The sequence below is a fragment of the Heterodontus francisci genome, chromosome 12, assembly GCF_036365525.1.
Source record: "Heterodontus francisci isolate sHetFra1 chromosome 12, sHetFra1.hap1, whole genome shotgun sequence".
Lineage (NCBI taxonomy): Eukaryota > Metazoa > Chordata > Chondrichthyes > Heterodontiformes > Heterodontidae > Heterodontus > Heterodontus francisci.
The window spans coordinates 111,025,997-111,039,527 of NC_090382.1; the positions used below are offsets into that span (position 1 = coordinate 111,025,997).

Genomic DNA, 13,531 nt, shown 5'->3' on the forward strand with positions numbered 1-13,531 from the left:
CTCAAGTAAATAGGAGCCAAAATAACTCATTGGCTTTATATTTCGGACTCAGTCTCTCCAACAAGATGTAGCAACCGTCTATTATGAATTCTCAGTCTGAATCTCGACACGCCAAATCCTGAATGCACATGGCTTAAATATCCAAAGAAGTCCAGTTTTGGGTGGGCGGAGATGGGCCGCAGGCTGCTTTCTTTCCATCTGAAAGGTCTAGTCGGAAGCTTCCCTGATATTGGGTTTCATTATAAGGGCACGAGTTGGGCCAAGAGGCTGACCGCGCAGAATGTTTGAAAATCTGGCTGCTGCTAGCCGAAGTGGGGACGGGAGTCGCAGGGCGGCAGATCGTCGGCCAGGGAATGCGGGGCCGGGAATTGGGGGAATCGAGAAAAGGGGATGAGAGGAGGGCTCAGGCAATAAATTTCTAAGCCAGAATGTCGAAAGCTAATGGGAATGCGATGTTTTATCTGACTGGCGTAATACTAGCCTGTCAATGGAACAAGCATAGGTGCTTAGTGACGTTGGCCATTGACTGAAAATATGGCTGTTTATTTTAAGTTAACTCGTTTTTTTCAAAAAATACGATCGCATTTAATTCGATGCAAAATATTTTTGAAGAAAGCGAACACGTTATCCATGAATATAGCTAAAATAACAGAACAATTCGAGAACATTAATATGAGCGAAAATCATTCTCTCAAAATATATACTCGAAGGTAATCTTTGTTTTACAAATGCATTAACTCTTTACATGCCTTGCCCAATTTAATCAGACCTTGGACGATGCCATCCAACAATAGGATGCTTGATCACCTCTGTCAGCATGCTTCCAATGGTAATCTGCAGTTTGCAATAGATAAATCATAAGTAATACCGAGTCATAATAGATCGGGCGATGCATGCAGGACTATCAGGATCACAATGTGGGTTTACATCACCAGAGACTATTGATGACACGAAGATTCTATTCCATGAAGCCTCAGGATTTTGTTGCGACAGTATATTTTACAAATAAGACTGCAAAATATGCTATTATTTTACATGCGCTTGCCAGAGTATTTTAAATTGCGCACTGCTAAATTTTGCAGTTTTTATATTGCAAATCATTCGGAACAGTCTAGCTTTAAGAACAGTTGCTGCAATTATTGGTTGAGGCTCTTCGTGTCGCTGTCTACCAATAAGCAGCTGAGGCGCTGCTAGGGATCTACCCCCTCCCCCGGCATAAAACACAGAACAGAAGCGAAAAGACAGACTGTGCCTGCGTTTCTGTTGTGCGGCCATGTTCAGCAAAGCTGCAAAGGTCCAGTCTTTGCATTTCTAGCTTCCATATTTGCATATAGATGTATATTCGACTAATTGTATGACGTAAGAGGCAGGTTGATGTAAATAATTGGAAGATACTTCTCAATTTTAGGACAAAATCCAGCCCAGAACAATGGTGAATACGCTTAGCAGCGGGGCGTCTTTCATTTTCCTGCTTTGTGTGTCGGACCTGGTTTTGGGACAAATTCACTACTCGATGATTGAGGAATTGGAGCATGGGGCATTTGTTGGGAATGTCGCTGAGGATTTAGCACTAAACGTTTGGGAATTATCGGCTCGCAAGTTTCGGCTGGTCTCTGATGAAAGGAAGCAATACATGGAGGTAAATCTGGAGAACGGGATTTTATTTGTTAATGATAGAATCGATAGAGAACAGATATGCAGACAAAGCTCGACATGTTCCCTTACTTTTCAAATAGCGCTCGATAATCCTTTGGAAATACATCCAATTGCAGTGGAGATACTAGATGTAAATGATAATTCACCCAGATTCCCGAAGTCTGAATTTTCCCTGCAGATTAGTGAATTAATTGCGCCAGGAGCGCGCTTCCCTCTCGAGAGCGCGCACGATCAGGACGTCGGCACAAACGCTGTCAGTACTTACAACATTAGTCCAAACGAACACTTCGGTCTCAAAGTGCAGACAAGAAGTGACGGGAGTAACAGTGCAGAGCTTGTATTAGAAAAATATTTGGACCGTGAGCAACAGTCGACCTTTCAGTTGATACTGACGGCTATTGATGGCGCGATTCCTCAGAGATCTGGTACAACGCGGATTATGATTACTGTCGTGGACGTCAATGATAACGCGCCTGTATTCAGCCATGAAGTATACAGGGCGAGTGTAGACGAAAACGTCGCCAAAGGTACCTTGGTCACAAAAGTTAATGCTGTTGATTTAGATGAAGGTATAAATGCTGAGCTGACATATGCTTTCACAAGCCACGTGTCCCAAAGGATTCGCGAGCTGTTCACATTGGACCCGACAACTGGAGAGATCAGAGTTCAAGGTGTACTGGATTTTGAAGAATCAAGTGTTTATGAACTTGATGTAGAAGCTGTGGACAATGGTTTCGCCGGTATGGCAGGACATGCCAAAGTTATAGTCGAACTAATAGACAGGAATGATAACGCCCCCGAACTTGACGTGACCTTGGTGTCCAGCGCCGTGCGGGAAGATGCTCCCCCGGAGACTGTGATAGCTCTGATCAGTGTATCAGATTTAGATTCTGGCGAATATGGGCACGTTCAGTGTCAGGTTCCAGTGCAACTTCCTTTCAAACTTTTAAAAACTTTGAGGAACAACTACAAATTGGTTACAAAAGATATTTTGAATCGCGAAACTGTCCCGCTATACACCATCTCTATTTCAGCCTGGGACGGAGGGTCTCCTCCTCTTTCAACAAATAAAACTATCTTAGTTTCAGTAAGTGATATAAATGACAACGCGCCAAGGTTTACACAATCTTCATATAATGTGTATCTGATGGAGAACAATACTCCTGGTGCTTCTATATTTACTGTTACCGCGTTAGATCCTGATTTAGATTACAATGGGGAAGTGTCATATTCTGTTTTAGCGAATCAGATGGAGGAAATGTCTGCGCCTGCTTACGTCAGCATTAACTCAAGAAATGGCAACATTTACGCACTGCGTTCCTTTGATTACGAGCAACTGAAACATTTCCAGATCAAAGTTCATGCTCAGGATAACGGATCTCCTCCACTGAGCAGCACAGCCACAGTGAATGTTATTATATTGGACCAAAATGATAATGTTCCGGTTATTGTTTCACCCTTAACGTGGAACGGTTCAGCATCAGTGGAGATTGCTCCCCAATCAGTCTATCCAGGATACCTTGTCACTAAGGTCATCGCCACTGATGAGGATTCTGGTCAGAATGCACGGCTTTCTTATTATCTGTTGGAGTCAACTGATCCCAGTCTGTTTACTATGGGGCTTCTAACTGGAGAAATCAGAGCAACTCGCAGTTTTGGTGACCAAGACATCATCACAGAAAGACTGGTCTTCGGTGTCAAGGATAACGGACAACCGAGCCTCTCCAGTACGGCCACAATTTCCTTTGTCGTTCTGTCCAATGTTACTAAATCTTCTGAACGAAATCACCGACCTAGGACCTCGGCATATTTTTCGGATTTAAATCGTTATTTAATCATCCTTTTAGGATCAACATCCGTCTTGTTTCTTATAATCATAATTTTTCTGGTCTCCCTCAAGTGTAAACAAGACAGAAATATTGCTGAAGACTACAGCTCTACAATTTGTTGTTACAGTCGGAGGAATTCGAATAATACCTTTACTCGGAGCCCTGCAGCAAACGAACAATTAAATTATACCGGACCTGGTCAGAACAGAAGTTGTCATTATGCTGTGTGTTTATCTCCAGAATCATCCAAAAGTGATTTTCTGTTTCTGAAGCCTTGTCATCCTACCTTGCCTTTCAGCGACTCAGGCATTCGGGACACTAATGCAAGAATATAATATTAGAGCAATTTCTATGCTGGAAATGGCATATATAACTACAGAATCTTCTAGCACAGAAGGATCATTTGGCCCGTCGTGCTTGAGTGGCCTTTTTTAAAGTGCTGTCGAATTAGTCTTACATTCCAGATTTTCCTAGTAACGCTGCAAATTAGTTAACTTCTAGTACATGTCCAATCGCCTTTTGAAATTTCCTATGGAAACTGCTTGCACCACTCTTTCAGATCGTGCATTCCAGATCTTACCAGTCTTCTGTGTGAACACATTTCTTCCCTTTTCCTCTTTAGTTATTTTGCCAAAATCTATGACCTCCGATTACCAACTCAGTTGTGAGAAGAAACCGTTTCTCCATATTTGTCTTATCAAAATTCCCTATAATTTTGATGATCTCTATCAGGTGTCTCCTTAAATTTCTTTGCTCTAAGGAGAACAAACCCAGCTTCTCCAATGTCTCCACACTCCCTTCATCCCTGATATCACCTTTGTAAATCACCTTTGTACCCTGTTCAAGTAGTAACCATCTTTCCCAAAGTGTCGTGCTCAGAACTGTACACAATGCTCCATTTGAGGCCGAACTAGTGATGGCTAAAAGTTTACCATGGCTTCCTATTTCTTGTATTTTATTTACGAAGCAAAGTATACCACACGCTTTCTCATCCGCCTTACAACCAGCCCTGCGATTTGTGAATATGTATACCCAGTTCCCTCTTCTCTTGTACCGCCTCAAAATAGTACCATATATATTACACTGGCTCTCCCTGTTTCTTCCAAAGTGCATCGCTTCACACATTTGTCCGTTTCGCTAGTCTGCTTTGCTCTCTTGAGGTCCGTTATTTCCCTCCTCACCATTTACTACGTTGCTATGTTTTGTAATCCACAACATTAGAAATTATAATTGATACACCCCAGTCCCGTTATTTCTCTATAAAACAGTAAAAGCCAGGGTCCTAATATCAATCCCAGGGGGACCTCATTACATATTTGTGCCCGAACCAAAAAAAACGCCTTTCACTACTATTCACTGCTTCCTATTCCTTAGCCAATTCTATACCCAAATTACCACCGATTCTTCAATCCCATATTCTCCTGCTTTCCGAATAAATCTGCTCTATATTAATTTATCAGATTTCTTTTGAATGTTCATCTACATATTTGCCTGATATATTTCATCAGCACTCTGTTACTTCATCAAAGAACTCAACCAATTTATTCAGGCACGAGTTGCCTTTAACAAATCGGTCGCTGGCAGTTCCTATTAACCCATACTTCCCCAAATGGGAATTGTTATTGTCCTTGATATTGGTCCTTAGTCGTTTTCTCAACACTAAGAGTAGACTGACTCTCCTGTAGTTACCATGCTTATCCCTCTCTTCTATTTTGAATGGGCGTGTAACATTTGCAACCGTCCAGATCTCTAGGACCTCTCCCATATGTAACAGCTATTTATTAATTCAAAGAATTGAGACTATTTTTCATATAGATAAGTCCTCACATTGGCAGTTAAACGCCCGACATGTCAAATTGTTTATTACTGTTCCTATGATCCCACGTGTCAGTGATGATATACCTGTCGTCCTGTGACAGCCCTGCGTAGTACACACTGTATTAACGTAAGAATGAAACCTGGTTTTTGCTTGTTTCATTTTTCTTTTAAAGAAGTACATATCAATATGTTCCTCTGTCATTTTTCTCTCCGCTTCTGTGATGGTGTTTTAACGAATGCATAAGGCACAAAACCAGGGTCTGAGGCGCATTCACTTGTGATTGCAAAAGGGACCTTTCATAGAACTATAGCTTTTCTTTCAGATGCAACGCTGATTTTTTAAATAGTTTTATCAGTGCATGCAGTGAGAACATTGACGTTTTTCAATCAATACCTCGATGTGAAAATGTTGCAGATGTTCCAAGAATAAAATCTATGGCAATTCAACGGAATATGTTAATAATTTTTGACCTTTGCTCCAGGATCCTTATGAAGTAGTTGTATTGTGATAGTATTCCCCATAGGGAAAACATAACGCTTTACTGCTACAGGCTGTGCCACATACTATAGCTGCTATTTTATAGTGAATGCGATAGCGCCATGCTTCCTACAAATTGCCCAAATGTGTTCGAAATATTTTTGATCTGCTAATAACTTTAAGTTATAATGGTCGAAATAACGGTTTAGAATGAAAACACAAAAATACATATATTACAACTATACGATTGGAGTTGGCAATTGAATTATCTTTTTATAACCTAATTAATTTTTTTTTAATTGAAGGCCATAGGTCACCGGAATCGCTGGGTATATAATTCTAGTTGCTTGTACGTAGATGTCACTCTGAGTGCTGAGTTTGGACTGTGATATCTGGAGAAGCGTAGGGTCACTAACCTCCGATGATTCATCAGTACCCTCGCAGTTTCTTTCCAAAATGCTTTCCAATATATAGGTTGTATATTTAAAAAAATGGCAGAAGTTATGTGAGTGTCAGAGGAAAATGGACACAGAGATACATATCCAGGAAACAATCACAAACACTCAAAAACAGGATGCACAGAGGTCCCTTAGAATATTATAAAGCACTGCTACTTGTCTTGGAAATTAGCTCAACACCCCTGCATACCAGGACCTTCCCTCCTTCATTGCCGGCAAACACCAGAAAACCATCACTGAACATACCGCAGGTTGAACCCATAATTGTATACACATAGCCCACACACTCCTTCTGCCACACACAATTAAATATTCAGTTAGAGAACGGTGCGCCTGGATAGAGTTACATAAACTCCAGAAGTTTTGGATCCGCAACCTATGCCCACAAACTCAATAATGCACTGTGAGGGAAGTTCGCTTGGTTCTGATTTTCCTGGGTAATAAAACAAGATCTTCACGATCAAATTATCACAATTGATCAAACAAACATTACTGAAAGCATCTGTTCTACAGACTCACATTAGACTCTAATCCCTACTCTTACTGTAGCTTTGCAGATCGTTAGGCAAGAAAGCCAAAATAATAGTGAAACTGCACCATTATTTGCAAACATCTTTTAGAAACTGCTTGAAAAGTATAAGTTCATTACAAAAACGTGGAAATAAATTTAAATTTTATGCGTTAGAGTCTCTTAGATCAAGTTTCCAGTACAAAAGAACTAAATCGGCCCTAACCGAAATCATAGTTGATATTCTTTGTGATTCTCCCTTCTCCTTCTCCACCTCCTCTCTGAAGTCTTTGACATGCGAGGACAGAATGTGCTCTCCCAGCATCTCTGCTCTGTTGTCATACAATGTGACTTCCCTCACTCGACTGCGCTCTTACGTATCTCACAATATCTCGAACATCTTATGTTAGACTATCTGTACCAGTCCTCGCCGACACTTCCCTCCTTCTCTTCCCCATCTACATGTTACTACTAGGTGAAATAATCCACAGACCTGGGGTCAGCTTTTATTGTGTGTTTGACAACCAGATTTACATTTCCACCACAGTTCTCGATTACTTCATTGCGTCTATGTTGCTAGCGTGCTTGACGGGTATTCAGTCTTAGAGGAGCTGTAATTTCCTCCAGCTAAACATTTTGAAGATTAAAGACATCGAGTTAAGACCCCTGCTACAAGCTCTGATCCCTTGCAGCCATTCCAATACTCCGCAATCCTACCCCCGACCCCGCCTTCGCCAGTCTCTCAGTCTGAACTTGACGGTTCACATCTTCAGCAATCTATTCTATCCCGAGTTGAGTTTCAAATTCTATGTCTTCACATCATAAAGACCCCACCTTCCACCTCCATAACTTTACCCATTGCTGCCCTACCTCGTCCAATCTGTTGCTGAAACCCTCATCCACACCTTTGTCATTTCCGAGTTCATTTACTTCAACACGGTTTTGGCCGGTTTCCCTTCCACTACCCTTCGTGAATTTCAGCTCATTTAAACCTTTCTGCTCATGTCCTGCCCCATGTTCAGCTGACCGACAATGACATTCTTGGTGATTTGCATTGACTCCTGGTCCAACAGCGCCTCAGATATAAAATCCTCTTCCTTACGTTCAAATTTCTTCATGGATACCCTCTCCTTATTTCTTCAACCTCTCCCAGTCCGACAAATTCCCGTCCCATAAACCTGCATTCCTCTGATTCTGGCCTATTTTACAGGTACCCCACGCCAGAATTAGCGGCAGTGTGCTCAGCCACCTAGGCCCAAAATCCGTAAATTGCAACTCCATGTTCATTTGCATCTCACCCAAGTTTCTTGTTAAAACCCACTTTTTGACGAATCATTTGGTCACACCTTCCAATAGCCTCTTTGACTGAGTGATCATTCTTTTAATTACGCCCTCCAACATCTTTGAGTTAAAAACGATTAATACGTGCAATATGCTATTGTTCGCCTTTCGTATTTGCTAGAAAAGATTATTAGTATGAATAATATCGTTCTAAACATAGGTGTAACGAACGGCGCTTAGGTAAGCAATTTTGTCCTTTGCGGATGGACGACAAATTCAAAGATTTACAGATCCCAGTTCAAGTTCAATTATTGAACATCAACATTGCATTTATAAGAATCATTTGATGATTAACCAGATGCTTTGTTTATTACGTCAGTATTTTCAAATAACAGCACACCGTCGCAAACGCCATTTTAATTGGGATAACACAGCTAATTTTGAAAGCCAGATTTACTGGTATTAAACGTGGTGCCTTCCCATGGCACCTTCCCCTGCAATCGCAGGAGGTGTAATACCTGCCCATTTACCTCCTCTCTCCTCACTATCCCAGGCCCCAAACATTCCTTTCAGGTGAAGCAGCGATTTACTTGTACTTCTTTCAATGTAGTATACTGTATTCGCTACTCACAATGTGGTTTCCTCTATATTGGGTAGACCAAACGCAGACTGGGTGACCGCTTTGCGGAACACCCCTGCTCAGTCCGCAAGCAGGACCCTGAGCTTTCGGTTGCTTGCCATTTCCACACTCCGCCCTGCTCTCATTCTCACATCTCTTTCCTGGACTTGCTGCAGTGTTCCAGTGAACATCAACGCAAGCCTGAGGAACACCATCTCATTTACTGATTAGGCACACTCCAGCCTGCCGGACGGAACATTGAGTTCAATAATTTCAGAGCATAACGGGCCCCCCATTTTACTTTAATTTTTAGTTATTTTTTCTTTTTTACATTTTTTACAATGTTTTTGTATGTTTATTTCATTTCATCTTAGTTTGTTCAGTTTGCTTGCCCACTGTTTTTTTTTCATGTTTGTACTTGCTGCTGTTCAATCTTCAGTCCGTTACACCCTATCTGTACTAATGCTTTGTCTTTCAACACACCATTAACAAATTGTTTGCCTTTGCTCCATGACCTTTTGGTCAGCTATGTGGCCTTGTCCAATCTGCACCTTCTCCTTTGTTATCTCTTGCCCCACCCCCGCCTCACTTGCTTATAACCTTCGACATTTCTAATATTTGTCAGTTCTGAAGAAAGGTCACTGACCCGAAACGTTAACTCTGCTTCTCTTTCCACAGATGCTGCCAGACCTGCTGAGTATTTTCAGCATTGCTTGTTTTTATTAAAGGTGGTTGTGGTTTGTGGGGTCCTCAATTGGCCACGGGCTATCATTAAGGACATATCAAAAGTGTACCATATTGTAAGGGCATGTGCTGCATGTGTCAGACGAGAGGATTTCATTTGAGCATGAAGTGTTGCGAAATTGTGAATGTGAAGATTGTGTTTACCACCAGACGAATAGGGAATATATCCACCGAAATTCATGCTTACGCTAAAAGTTCCAAAGAGGTATCTTCAAAAGCCCACATATGATATTTCCAGCATTGATTTCACAAATATATATATATACATTGAACATATGAAGATTGACAAAGGATATCCAATTTCGCTGACAATTTTGATCTGGTGATACAACCGTGAAGAGAAGGATTTTTTTTCCAAACTTTTTAATATGTGTACTCTTAAGAAAGCTGAAGTACTGACATGTGAACGGTGAAGGCTGCAGTCCTAAGCAGAAGACAGAAGTTTGAACAGGCAATCGAATAGATGCACTACTAATGATTGGCATCATTCTATCTACTAGAGATGATGGACACGCAGCAAACAATACATTTAGATGGGGTGTCTTCATATGGTGCATCTTTGCTGATGGCTGTGGAGACCAATCCTTGAGAGCAGGTTCTACCACAAGTGCCGCACATGAAGCCAGGTGTCATTTTGGGTTGTTGCGTTGAGCCTTGGTACCTGTTTCCAAGCTGTTGTAAACACTGGTCTTTGTGGTGGTGCACACAAGCCCACAAAGCAAGTCACCATTTCCCTCTTTCGTCAGCTAGTAACTCCCAGGTGTGATAGTCGATGTTTAAAGCCTTCATGTCACGTTTGCAAGCATCCTTGAAGTTGCTAGCCGTGGGGATAAGAGGTACTCTGAGGTTGCTACTGGCAGCTCAATTGCTTGTGATAGCCAGTTGCTCACTGCAAAACCTACACCATGCTGACAGCGTTTTCAGAGCTCTTTCCATGCCAGTAGAATGTGTAATTGGCCTCACGAATAGAGCCTGTGTCAGCGAATGTGGTTTCTTGTTGAGCACCAATGCTGACACCTACGCCAATCAGAGCTGTCTTAAATACATTTCCTGTAGAATGTGGGTCGTTGCTCATGCCGGGCAAATGGTCCTTACATCCCAGCTTCCAAGCCGAAAGATTACCTTTCTTTGCTTGTTGCATAGCCTAGGCATGGTTTTTGGAGGTGCAGACTTGCCTAGCATTTGAAGTCCCCCTCTCGAATTCTTGGCTGGTATGCAGAGAAAAGAGGGAAACCTATACATCTGGGGCCTAGTCAGGAGTTGCCAGAAAGTGCTAACTTTAGTAAACACCAACTACATAATGTGACTCTGCTCCAGATTTTGTCGGGTTTACTCCCTTAGCCAGTAGCTCTCAATGTTATTGTTGTTAATGCCGGAAGGCATCGAACGGGAGGGCCCAGAAAGCTACAGCCATAGGTGTGACCTTGTCCCCTGGTATACACTGCAAATAACATATACATTTTTTCATAGTTCTGCTTGACGTGCGCCTATCCCTTGCAGATCACCCTCTACAGCCTCGCTTATTATTGAAGGACACAGAAAAGAGAATGGAACATCTGCACTGCAATTCCTCCTCGATGACTCTGTACTTCAGACAGAAGCAACATTCTTCCTCGTTTACATAGCTCAGAATCAGGCTTTTGGCTCAAAGAACAAACAAAGAACAAAGAACAGTACAGCACAGGAACAGGCCAATCGGCCCTCCAAGCCTGCGCCGATCTTGATGCCTGCCGAAACTAGTACCTTCTGCACTACCGGCGCCCATATGCCTCTATTCCCTTCCTATTCATATATTTGTCAAGATGCACAAAATTTTAGTTCACACTCTTAGTCACATAGAAACATAGAAAATAGGAGCAGAAGTAGGCCATTCGGTCCTTCGAGCCTGCTCCTCCATTCATTATGATCATGGCTGATCATCCATTGCTAAACATCACAAAACCATTCCTCGCATGGCAATTATTAGAAAGACAGGGCAATGTGAGAGGACATCTCTAGAAGTGAATTTCAATGATAAGAGTTGAAATGCATTGACAAATTGCATCAAGTTGGTCGTAATTTGGTGATGCTTTCATTGGGCGGGATCTTACGAACTTAGTGTTTAAATCAGGGTTAGGGCAATTTCTGGGTCCCCACCCAAGGCTTTATGAAGTTTCCCCACCTGTATGATCTTGCTGGAGGTGGCCATTTAAGGACAGTGAATGGGCTAAGTAGGCACGAGGTCTAACGAGAGTACCCGAGTCTTTGAGCAGCAGGCAGCGTCACTGGGAAAGGTGGGCACTTCCACTGTACGTGGGGGAGTACAAGGAAACCTCAAGATGGAGCTGCCCTCAAAAGAGTTCAAAAAAACTTAAAATGTTGGTGTTGGTGAGCTAGCTTCTTGAACCACTGCAAGTGAGGCCGAAGGAAAGGCCAATATATTTCAAAGTCAGTATGGCTTGTGACTTGGAGGGCAACTTGCTGTTGGTGGTGTTCCCATGCTCCGACTTCCCTTGTTCTTCCAGGTGGTAGAGTTTGTGGGTTTGAAAGATGCTGTTGAAGAAACAGTGGCAAGTTGCTGCAGTGCATCATGTAAATGCTAACCATTGCACCTACAATGCATCGGTGGTGCACGCAGTAAATCTTCAAGGTGGTGGATGGGGTGCCAATCAAGCAGGTTGTTTTGTCCTGGATAGTGTCGAGCTTCTTGAGTGTTGTTGCAGCTGCACACATTTAGTCAAGTGGGGAACATTGTATCACGCTTCTGATTGTGCCTTGTAAAAGCTAAACAGGCTTTGGTGAGTCAGGAGGGTAGTTACTCAGCACAAAATACTGAACTTCTGATCTGCTCTTGTAGCTACAGTACTTACATGGCTGGTTCAGTGAATACTTTCAGTATGCTGATAGTGGGGAATTCAGTGATGGTAATGCCGTTAAATGTCAAGGGGAGATGATTAGATTCTCTCTTATTGGAAATGATCATTGCCTGGAACTTGTGTAGCACAAATGTTACTTTCCAATTATCAGTGCAAGCCTAAATGCTATCGTTGTTTTGCTGCATCCAGCTATAAACTGCTTCATTATCTGAGGAGTTATGAATGGAACTGAACATTGTGCAATTATTAGTACACATCCCATTTCTGACATTGTGATGAAGTAACTGAAGATGATTGGGCCTATCAATGGCCCGAGAAACTCCTGTCGCAATGTTCTGGGGTTGGAATGATTGGTCTCCAACAACCCCCACCATCTTCCATTGCTTTGCTGATGATTGAGAGTAGACTGATGGGGCGCCAATTAGCTGGGTGGATTTCTCCTGCATTGTGTGGACGGGACATACCTGGGCAATTTTTTACTTTGTTGTAGCTGTACTGAAACAACTTGGCTAGGGGTGTGTCTAGTTCTGGAGGACAAGTCTCCAGCACAACTGGGATGCTTCCTAGGACCATAGCCTTTGCTATATCCAGTACGCTCAGCCATTTCTTGATATCAAGTGGAGTGCATCGTCTCCTGAAGATTGACATCTGTGATGATGGGAACCTCAAGAGGAGACACATACGAATCCAAAGGCGATATGACATTGGAGGTTTCCCAGTTATATAAACTGAAGAACATCTTAATACGGGGATATTTTTGCTCTTTGCGTTCTGGTGGAGAACCCGTACTAAGATGAATAATATTGCTGTAAAGCTGTGCAGTTGTTACAATGAGTGAGATCTGTAGCCATCAAGCAATGCTCTGGCACGGATATTTTTAGGTGTAGTGTTCAGACCTAGCAATATAGCCTGATATTGACCTGAATTTACAGGCCACTCTTTTCAGGGTGCATACAAAACTTCATCAATTCAATCTCATTTTTATAGACAGTGTGCTCTGTTCTAATCACATATTTTGATTCTCTTTATTATACCGCAGTGTTCTCTCATGGCGTACATTTTGCAACGCACGTGATTGTGTTGGATGCATGAGAAGAGGGATATTTTTCCAAGCGACTTCATGAAGAATGCGTGTACCACTAAGATCACAGGGAAAATTTTGTCCCTTATTCATGCTTACACGAAATGTGACCCGGGTATCTTCAAACGCCCCTGCACGATGTTTCAAACATTCATTTAAAATAAAAAAACATACAGTTTGAATACAAAGGGCCATCATTTTGGA

The 13,531-nt window shown here is 42.2% G+C and overlaps 1 protein-coding gene across 1 annotated transcript; it reads left to right on the forward strand.

Moving 5' to 3' along the window:
* Window positions 1–1,429: 1,429 nt before the first annotated feature.
* Window positions 1,430–3,820, forward strand: LOC137375732 (protocadherin-10-like). Its single transcript, XM_068043118.1, has one exon. The coding sequence runs from the start codon at window positions 1,430–1,432 to the stop codon at window positions 3,818–3,820; it is 2,391 nt and encodes a 796-aa protein (XP_067899219.1).
* Window positions 3,821–13,531: the final 9,711 nt, after the last annotated feature.

What these genes read in the sequence shown, in the direction of transcription:
- LOC137375732 (XM_068043118.1), top strand. Translation starts at nt 1,430, where the DNA reads ATGGTGAATACGCTTAGCAGCGGGGCGTCTTTCATTTTCCTGCTTTGT.